Source organism: Pygoscelis adeliae, unplaced genomic scaffold, assembly GCF_000699105.1.
Source record: "Pygoscelis adeliae isolate BGI_AS28 unplaced genomic scaffold, ASM69910v1 Scaffold420, whole genome shotgun sequence".
Lineage (NCBI taxonomy): Eukaryota > Metazoa > Chordata > Aves > Sphenisciformes > Spheniscidae > Pygoscelis > Pygoscelis adeliae.
Genome location: NW_008823871.1, coordinates 805,222 through 815,849, shown reverse-complemented (window position 1 = coordinate 815,849; position 10,628 = coordinate 805,222). Strand labels below are relative to the sequence as shown.

The 10,628-nt window shown below is 46.1% G+C and overlaps 2 protein-coding genes across 2 annotated transcripts in view; one reads left to right on the top strand and one right to left on the bottom strand.

The window, feature by feature from the left end:
• DNAJC17 (DnaJ (Hsp40) homolog, subfamily C, member 17) overlaps positions 1-8,565 on the top strand; it is a 20,019-nt gene extending 11,454 nt beyond the window's left edge. Inside the window, exons 10-12 of the mRNA XM_009333952.1 lie at positions 452-532; positions 1,295-1,423; positions 8,363-8,565. Of these exons, the coding sequence (XP_009332227.1) occupies positions 452-532; positions 1,295-1,423; positions 8,363-8,485 (333 nt within the window). The 3' untranslated portion in view covers positions 8,486-8,565. The remainder of the gene's footprint in view (positions 1-451; positions 533-1,294; positions 1,424-8,362) is intronic.
• On the bottom strand, positions 5,489-6,019 carry LOC103925084 (chromosome unknown open reading frame, human C15orf62). Its single transcript, XM_009333733.1, has one exon. It carries the CDS (start codon positions 6,017-6,019, stop codon positions 5,489-5,491), a length of 531 nt encoding a protein of 176 aa, XP_009332008.1.
• Positions 8,566-10,628: the final 2,063 nt, after the last annotated feature.

Genomic DNA, 10,628 nt, shown 5'->3' with positions numbered 1-10,628 from the left:
ACTGCAAACTCTTCCCACTGAATGGTTCATGCCCTGTATAAAAGTTAGACTGTGTGGTTATGGTGCACTTTTGCCTTCACTTAAAGCACTATACATTAGCTGCTGTGGGAAGTTCAGAGACAGGAACTGACAAGCCTTTGATCTGATTAATCCCAGCATGTGGTTGTTATTTTCCCTTCATGCAAGTATCTCCTGTAGCTCTGAGCTGAGCGGCCCTCTTGCACTGGGGCTTGCTGGAAGCAAAGTGTGTAGCTCCATGCCTCTGCAGAATTATTTCCTGGAGGGACAAATTATGACAGGTTGGGATCAGTAGAAGCATCATGCAAGACAAAGGGTGATGTCTCAAGGCTCATGTCTGTGAAAACACGTTTTCTCTGCATTTGTTCCATAGATGAACTTGGCTTCTCTTCTGGGTCTGTAATTAACTTTTCTTTCTTCCTTTATCTTACAGTATGGCGATGTGCTCAATTTGTTGATCTCAAGTAGGAAGACTGGCAGTGCAGTTGTGGAATTTGCTACAGTTAAGGCTGCTGTAAGTCTGGCAGAGACCCCAGATGTGTGTAGTGGAGGGTGGGCAAGAAGGGGTGTTGCAGAAGGGAAGGGTTAGCAGACTGACAGCCTAGAGACGCTGCCTTGTCATTAAGGCAGTGGAGAAGGGTAATGAGAGTCTAAAGGTATAGATGCATGAAGGGAGTGGCAAAGCTGGAGGCATAAACCCAGAGCAGATCATGCACATAAACAAGCAGGCTGTGCGTGTAAAAGGCTGAGGCAAGAGGCACTGCTTTAAAAAGCAGGCACTGAGCCATTTAATCAGCTCTCACTGAAGGTGAATTACCCATTGTGGAGATGGGCTTAATGAGTTTTAAAGGTTATATCAGGCATTTGCAGTTTAAAAGAAGTCAAAATGTCTTGACTCAGAGTTCTAATAATTCATGTGGCTGTGGAAACAGAACACATCAGTTACCCTTAATTTTAGTAGTTCCATCAACTTATACTGTACAAGAGTCTCAATTCCTTGTCACCTGTTCTTTCACTCATATATCCAAACAATCAAAAACCCAGAATTGTCTGTGACCTGTTTATCAAAAGTACTGGCAGTGTTATGTTCTATGCTTCGTGCAGATACAGACCTTGAATGGTGCTTCTCATATAGGGCAGCTGTGAAATCTTCATTGTTTGTGCCCTACTTGGCCTTGATGCCAGGCCAGGATGGAAAAACCTTTATGATTTAGTGACCTGTGAGGGAGTGGGGTCTGAAATTCAGATGGTGATGGAAGAATATTTTCATTGGTAGGAGATGGCTGTGAAGAATGAAGTTGGCCTGATAGATAATCCTCTAAAGATTTCCTGGCTGGAGGGCCAGCCCCGGAACAATCCCAGCACTGTCCTTTCTGACAGCACTAGTCAGCCTAGGACTTCACAGGTAAGGAGACACAGGCTGCTGTTATTTAAATCTGTTTCTATAGCAACCTAAATTTAACAATGTGCTTTGCATTTATGGTAAGATATGTTGATTCTCAGCAGAGCTGAAAAGAAGCTCTTAATGAAAGACCTGCCTTTCTGATGAGCCTTTTTGTGCTGAAGCAGTGGCTTTTTTAAAGGACCTTTTGCCTGAGTAGCAGCACAGTGAGAACACAAGCTATTTGGATGACTGGATCTTTGCATTCACAAGAGGATGAAATTTCAGTGCTGAAAGGAAACCTATATTCTTAGGGTCTGCAGGAGGAAAGAGAAAGCAATATCAAATTAAATATCCTTGTAGAGACTTCATTGTCTGTTCTGGGTCCTCTTTACCAGTGTGGTTACTTTGAGTGCAGGGTGTTTGTTAACTCTTAGCTGCTTCCTGTTTATTTCACCAGATAATCCCTCTGAAGCTGTTGCTCTTGAATAGCAAGTGTATTCCAATCCCAAAACACATGGAAGGCAATAACATCTAGTGGTTAAAACATAGAAACCAACCTGAGGACATGCTGCAGCACATTGTTGGCTCTCCATTACCCCTTGCTCCTGTTGGCCCTCTGGAGTGGGAGATGTATCCACTTTTGAAGGATGTTACATTACACTTTGCTCTATAGCACAGAATTTATCTTGTGCTCTGCATGTCTTCTGATCTAGTTAGTAATTCCTTGGCTGTGAGGGTGTGAAGGGACCTGAGATCCTTTGCTGGTTATTTCAGTTCCAGTCCAAACTTCATGTGACACTTATTCCCCTCCATTCCTTCCCTGTGGTATAAAGATCAAAAAGATCTAATTGCTGAGAGGACTCCTTCCTCATGCTCTGCAGGTGCCCTTAGTCTGTGCGTCTGTCTCAATCAGCCTTGTGTGATCACTACCTCAATATTTTAGCAGTTTGAGATTGTTCAGTACATTCACTCTCCTGACTCTTTGTTAAGTACTTTATAGTAGATACATTTATACATCAGAATGCCTTGTTGACCTAGTTTTGTTCAGGGTCGTATGTTTTTACTTGGGATGTATGTTCTTTGAACAGCCTGGCCTGAGCAGCATAGTTTCCCAGAAATCTCGGGCAAAGGCAGTTACAGCATCATAGCCCAGGAGCCAGACAGATCTGCACAATGTAGAACCAGTGGGAGTCCTGCAGACACAGCAGATTCACAGAGGTGGCCAGAGTGTTAGAAGGCAAATTCTTGAAAAAAAGCAGAACCCAATCCAGTTCATTTGAGTATCTCTTGCTAGTAGAGAATGAGAACTGGCTCTGAAGAGCTCATTCATACCTAAGGGGGTTGCTGGTGCAATTGGAGCTTGGTAGTGGATTCTTGCCTCTGTGGGTTCAAAAGCCCTGGCTTTTGACTGAGTTTATCTTGGCTTGTTTCCATGACCAAAGCTTGTTGGTGTGGAACTGCAGCGTCTGCCTGCTGTGAAGGATTAGCTTGGTGGAGCAGCAAGAGAGCAGGCTAAAGCAGCAAATGGTGTTTGTGCTGTGTGGAGGTGGTGACTCCCTTCTGTCCCAACACAGCCTCATCAATCCCATATTCTCAAAATGGTGAGGAGTTATGGCCAGTGACTTAATGTCCTTTCCCAAGAATTGTACTGCTGATGCTTTTCTGTCCTTTCAATTGCTTTTGTGTAAGCAGCTGCAATGTCTTTGATTACACTGCAGTCTTGCTGTCCAGGCTAAGATCTCCAAGCTGCTCTGGTTCCTGCTTTTCCTAGTTCCTACTCCAGACCCTCCCCAAATCCTGCTGCTGCTTCCACTAGGATGCTTCCAAAATCTGCAATGTGGTAATAGCTTCTCTTGGCTGTACTGCTTCCACTTGACTTACTTTGTCGTCAGCTCTTCAACTCTAGACTACGCAATATGAACTCTTTCAGATATCTCTTACCACTGCCTCAGCCTACTCCCTGCCTCATCCTTTCATACCCAGTTTGGCTTCCCAGCCATCAGGGTCCACATTCTTGCTTTCAAGCTGCATTAGTCTCATTCTGATTTAAGCTGCCCTCACTTCCTATTTGCTGCTCCCTCTGGGTTGCTCCTATTTTTATCTGAATCCATCCCTATGTTTGCTCCCACTCTGTGCAAATGCAGCTCCTTCCCTGCTCTGCTTCAGAAAACAGCCAAAGACCTGCAGCGTTCTCATGGCAACACACTCACTACTCATCTGCTTCAGAGCTGTCTGCTCCCTGCCTGGGGTAGTCAGCCAGGAGCTGTGCACCAAAGTCTTCAAATAAAGGACAGCTGCACACTAACTAGACCAGGGGGGCTTTGGAAGCAGTTCCCCAGGTGAAAGCAAGGCTGATTGTTGAAAAGTGGTGCTGTGAGGAGGCAGTAGGTTGCAAGATACTTGCCCTCCACAGTCTTGGTTGGCTTGTTTTCTTCTACAGCAACGGGTGCACGTTGTCCAGCAGTTCCTGGAGAGCTGCTGGAGCCAAACAGGTGAGTTATGCTTGAATTACAAAAGCTGTGGATTGGCCAGTGTTACTGTAGGCTATTTGAGAGCAATGACTATTTGATTGCTGCAGCTCTGAATGGTTCAAAGCACACAACAGCTGTACAATGCTGTGAAGAGCATATTTTGCCACTAGAACAGCATGAAGCACTCGCTTCTGGGAAAGCCTTCCTCACACCTTTAGTAGTGGGATCTCCCTGCCAGTGCTCCTCATTCATTTTGGGCCATTCATTCAGCCATGTTAAAGTGCTGAGAAAAGCCTTCTGTTTGGCACTCTTGCATCTTTTCTAAGCTCTTTTGAGGTTTCACAGAGTTTGTTTTATATTATCTGACTTTACAGCCTGGTGTGAATCTAGTAGGTTAAGAGCTGTCTGTGCCCTCTCTGAAATGTCTGTGTACTTTGCTGTAGCCAGCTTCCAAAGCTTATGGTTATCTGGGTGCATGGAGGTTTTATTTTTTGATTTTTTTTAAGAGTCCCAGTATCTAATCTAGCTATGAAAAAGGTAAGAATTGGTGACCCAGTAGTTTCTGCAGTGTCCTCTTAATAGTTTGCCCTGACACTGCCTAAAATGTTCTCAGCATGGCAGAGCCCTTCCCACTGTCCAGCTCACAGGTTAAAGAACTCTTCATTTCAACACTGGGTCTTGACCTGGACTGCGTGCACACTCCTCAGGGGAAGATAAAGTACCAGCAGCTCTAGCTTTCCAGCCCAGAAAAGCAGAGCCACACTGCTTCCCCACCCTCATAAAAACCTGAAGTGCCAGAGAGGATAGATCTTGGTCACTACAGATAAGGGACCTTTGCTCTTGGTGCCTGGGCTCTTTCTGGCTTGCTACCAATGAAATGAGGCAACAAGACGCTTCCAGTCACAGATACATTTATTCTTCCATGTCTGTACAGCTGATAGGTCAGTGCATGCTTCAAGCAGCAGTATCTAGAGAAACTTCTCCTGCTAATAGGATAAATAAACTGCTGTTGCTGTATTACAAGCCTACATGGATGCTTACCTGTTTCCAGGCTGGGAGTGCCAACTGCACTTGAGTTAGGGGAAAAACCCACAAGAAAAAAAAGGAAGAATGGCTTTGATTTTTCACATCCAAACATGGTGGGAGAAGAAACACCAATTTTTGTCTCTTGACCCTTGCCATAGCTATGGCTTTGAGATGCAATGCTACTGTCTCCTTGCAAGCTGCCTGCTTATCCACAAATGATGTATGCCATATCCCTTTCTGTCCGTGTTCCGCAGTGTCACAGCCACATCCCCAAAATAAGTCTTTTGCCAAACAATGCCATTCTTCCATGAGGAGGAGATGCACAGTCAAGAGTAGGAAATTCCCAGTGTGGAGAATGGAAACTTGCCCACGAGGTTCCAGCAGACAGTGCTCTCATCTGAGCACGGAGCCTGCGAGCTCTGCTCCGAAGGACTCCTTGGCGAGGACAAGGACAGTCTGTAGTGGGTAAGGCAAGAACAACAAAACAGGCCACACACAACAGGAATGCTGCAGTATGCTTCCTCCCGCTAGGACTAGAGAAACTGGCAGCAGCAGTAAGTAAAGGTGATATGTTAAATGATAAATACCTTCAAATGGTGTAATCTCTTGGATTCTGTTTCCTGAGGGTCTGCAGAACATCCTCGAGAAGCGATAGCCCCAAATCCACTTTGAAGGACAGGAAGGGATCAGACAGGTCAGAAAGAGTGGTGCCATTCTGGGAACCTGTCTCTGAGGTCCCACAGTCTGTAGCCTGGTCCTTGTGGAATTGAGTTTGAGTGGCCTTGTGGTATTGATGAGTAGCACCAGAAAAGGAGAGGTCGGAGTGAGAATCTGTGTGATCAATGATGTTAGGGCAGCTAGAACTGTCCAGGTACAGCCGGGGAGGCTTGGGAGGTGCTTGTGCCTTGGCTAGGTTTTGCTCACTCTGACATGACAGGTAATCAGACTTGTCCTTCAGATCCCTCAAGCATTCCTTCTTCTGGCACTGTCCATCGCTGTCCAGAGTGTGGCTGTTCTGATTCAAGATGATGACTTGGTTGCCCAGCTTTTTGTGTCTCCTGAGTGAGAAACGTCTGAAGAACGTTGTGGACTTAATGGACCCTCTCCGCCAAGTATCCATGCTGATGAAAGGCAACGAGAAGAAGGAAACCGCTGATTCTTCACAGTCAGGTGTTGGACTTAAGTCGCGGGATCAGCAGCAAGCCACGCAACAGGAACAACCTCTTCCTTCCCTGTTCCCGTAGCTGGAAGGAAAACAGAGGCTGGTATTGCAGGAAACGCAAACTTCACACTACATCCCTGTGTTAAGGAGCAATTGGCCTGTCTTAGATATTAAGGAGTCTCCTCCTTCAGTGGAGAAGGAGCAGCAATGTCTGAGCTTATTAAAGCTGTGCTGCAGAAACAAGCTGATGAAGAATAGCAAAGGCACACAGTCACCATGAGAACAGATTCAATCTAGCATCTAGAACAGAAGGGCACTTTGGTACCATGGTAACCAGCCACCTTCATGGTGAAGGGCACAGTATAAAAATCTCAGTGGGTGGTTAGGAAGGAAGACGGTGACTCAGTCACACTGAAGGAAACCAAAGAAATACAGTCAAGTGGAAATTTAAAAAGCAACAAAACACAGAGGTAGAAGACAAATGTTAGGAAAATTGAATGCAAAATAGACTTACGCTGTGTCAGAGCAGCACCTGAGTCCAACAGGCAGAGAGGAGAAACTGCTGAAGCACTTGGAGAACTGTGACTGCCACGTTCACCAGTATGCTGGGACGTTGGAAGAAGCAAGTCAGTCCATGGACGATTCAGCCAGGTTGGACCTGGAATGCTAAAAATCCACAAGACCTCCTTCTCTTCATGTGCCTCCTGTCACTGCTTCCCAGGCTGCAGTTCCTTGTGCGTATGTATTTGTTTTGAGCCAAGCCCTTGCTGAGTCAGCCACGTCAGAAACTGGGTTTTACACTATTGGTAATTGCCAGGATTGCAGGAAGTAGGTGTGTAGAGTGGCAAAGCATCAGCCCACACTCTGCCTGAGGAGAAAGCAAGCTCACTTAGAGGCACCCGCATTGCTTGAGAACTGTCAACATGAATATCGACTTGTAGCCCGTCTTGAATCAGGCTGTTTCTTCTCTTGGTGCTCTCCCTTTTGCCACTTCTGATGGCTGCTTGTATCAGCAGGGCTCCCAAACGAGGCCGGAAATAATCTGTCTGTTTTAAATTTAAATCCAGAGTGAGGTAGTGATTCAGGTTTGTATGGGTGATTCATCTGCATGAGTCTTATCTAGGCTATTTCATGTAGCCAAGCAAGTGACAGTAAGTATCTGTGGTTAGTGAACAGGAACTTTGAAGCCTAGTTCTGCCACTGAAGGCTGATACAATCTGGTGCTTTCTCAGACACTGAAAATCTGTGCTGTGCAGTACTGAAAGGTTACTTCATTCATGCAGCTCCTAAGACACCAATTACGGCATATTAGTCTCAATTTCCTGGTCTAAGTTTCTCATCTATTGTGGGCTTCTATTTTGTCCTCGCAGCTAGACACTCTGCAGCTGGCGGAACCACTTTGCTGGCACATGATAACAAATTTGCACTTGCCCCATTTTCATGCAGAATCTTATTTAGCTATTCTATTGCCTTTTCATCCCTTCTATTTTCTATTTAAGATGTCCTTAAATCGCCACTAAATCTAGTTCCTAGAAAAATGAACATGAGATTTTTTCATTCACCTTCTGTCAAGATGCTTTTATTTCTACCTGAACTGTCAAGCAAATGAGATGGGTGTTTCCAAGCATTGCAGTGCTTTGAATACATCTGAAATAGTAAGGCCACCTACTAACGTTAACTGGCTTTTGAAAGCAGAGTGCCAAAACCACCACTTTGCTCTGTGATAGCAGCTGTCATCTGCTGCCTACATTTATTAGAGTCTGCAACCACCACTTAGATGATGTGACAGTTGCTACCACACACAGCAGAAAGGCTCCAAGAGGTTTTGAGAACTAAAAAGCTCGTGTCAGGTTTGGGAACGTACCTGGTGGTTTTCTTTCTGCAGCTACTTCCATGACTAAACCACAGAAAGGTTTGATTTTTTTATGGCATTAGCCTTTATAACAGATGAAGTGTGTGCTGGACTTTGTGCACCAGTGTTGTATGTGCAGAGCAAGCTTGTCACCCAAAATAACTAGACACAGCGAGGCAAGCCGTGCTTCCCCATCCAACCTCGTTGTGAGCAGCAAAAGGGTAATTCAGGCTCCCTGTCTGTCCCACTCTCTGTCTCATCAGTAACGCTGTTACGAAGCAGGCTATTTTCTGTAGGCAAGGCAGCTTTTGCACCTTACCTGATTTCTCTGGGGTCATGCTATGAACCACCTTCCTGACTGGAACGTGCATGTTGTGAGCGTGGTTTCTGGAGAGGGGGGCTGGGGTATATACTGCCCTTGACAGGTTGCATTTGTTTTCTGCTCCTAGGCATCAGTGGTATCAGAACGGGATTACGAGAGCCTGGTGATGATGCGGATGCGCCAAGCAGCAGAGAGGCAGCAGCTTATTGAACAGCTCAAGCAGGAAGACGAGGAAGAGTCTCACACCTAACATGAGAGAGTATGGATTCTCCCCACCCCATCATTCTTCATTTCCAAAGCTGTTTCTTAAATTAAGTCAATAAACCTCCTTTTTTTTAAAACTGTTGTAGGAATACAAGCTCTCGGTGACTGCAGCCCTTATCCCTTTCCAGAGCAGGGGAAAAAATGGCTGCGTAAGCTTCAGAGTAAGTGTATTAACCTGTCAGTCTGTGTACTCAGAGCAGCTGCCCAGTCACAGAGGATAGGGTGTGAGAGGTGCTATCAGAACACCAACCCTTGGAGCATTTTTTAATTCCTGAAAGCTTGTTCAGGAGCTGTGGAGCCAGAAGGCTTTGGCAACAACTGTTTAAAACAACCCACAGAAAGACATTGGTCTCTTTAGAGAAATGTTTTATTGGTGTTACCCCTACAGCAGGATCGATACACAGTCCCAAACAACCCAGCATTGCAGCTGCTGCTGTTAAGATTACAGAGCCTTGTACCCGGAATGTTCACAAGACCTTTCTGTGCTCCTCTAAGGCTATTTCAGGAATAATGTGTTATGCTTGAATGGCACTCTTGGGGCTGATGCTGCTAACCACAATCCCAGTTGGGAGAGGAACCGGCCTTGCTGCCAGGTGAAGGGATTCTCAAAGAGCACTGTGTAGGTTTAGTAGTTCCCCCTTACATTTCAGGGATGAGATAGTATGCCATCCATGCTTGGCCTCCCCTCCATGGCCTGGGAGAAGGCATGCCCTGAACTCTTACAGCTCAGCACGTACCTCTCTGGGGCAGCCCTGAGGAGCAGGCAGACAAGTCTGTTATTTGAGCTTCCTCCGATGCATGCTAAATAGGAGATGATTAAAATGTAAAAAGATGATATTTGCCAGACTGCCATTCAGATGAATGCAGGGATAGAGCCATCTGTTCCGTGTGTGATTTCATCTGCACTGGGCATACCTTCCTCCCCCTGGTCTTGTGAAATGGCAGGGTGGCAAGTTTCCATTGGGTCAAGTTTTGCCTCTACACTACTCCTCTCCCCGTGCCTGGAGTCTGGGACAGAAAAGAATTAAGGGGAAAAGTTTGCTGTCAGTCCTGTGTGAGATGATCCCCAGCAGGATCTTGTCCAGGTGGAATGCAGAAGTCTTCCACGCTATTCCTTGTGGAGGCACCACACCAATGTCTGGCCTACGCCTGTCATGCTCACCACCCGGTAACCACGGCTCTCCAGCTTGTTCAGGACTATCCGTGGTGCATCGTTCACGTAGTACTCCCAGCTGCAAGCAGGAAAGAGGAGAAATAAAATGAGGTGGAGAAGGAAGAGACAGGAATTACCTTGTGGAAGTGACTCTGCCTCACTGGTAAACTGATACAAGACACCGCAATGACCACATCTGGCATACTGTCTGTGTGATGCAATGTCCTGGCTAACCAGATGGGGAAGGCCAAAACCCACAGCTACCAAACCAAGGAGGAAGCCTGTCCAAAATGGAAGGGTCACGTTAAATTGAAACATGGTTTGGGGACCGGTTATCCAAAGCCAGGTGCTGCTCAGTTAACTGGGCTGAAACTGCAGCAGAGAGGGTTCACAAGTATTCACAGCTGGGAATTCATGGAAAAAGAGGATAATCTCTGCAAAGCAGGGAAGAATGATACAGGTGTTTCTAAGGAATGAAAAACCAATGTTTTGCCTATGTCAGAGTGTGTCTGTAAATTGGGTGGTTTTGAGAGCCTGTGCTTGAAATTTGGGGATTGGAAAAAAAATGCTGCCTTCAGCCAAGTATTAAGCCTTTGAAAAACCAGAAGTCATCAGTCCTCAACAGAGCTGCCAAATAAGGTGGAGCACAGGCTCCTCTCTACCCTGGCGGTTCCGAGCAGTTGCATGCTGTGGATGTCTGGCAACTGACACTTGGGATCTTTGTCCAGCTTTTATTCCTCTATGGTTTCTGCTGGCTCTGTGCATTTGGAGCAGAAGCTGTCCTTCCCTCCGCCTGCTCCCTGAGGCTGCTTCTCCGCGGAGGACTCGAGGGCTGTGAGACTGCTCCCCCCCGAAAAGAAAACAGACGGTGATTGCAGAGTGGCACAACACAGACACAAAATGGGCTGAATTAGGTGGGAAAGTAGCAGAGCTGAAATGGCAAGTATAACCTTCAGCGCTGGATTTGGCAGCCTTT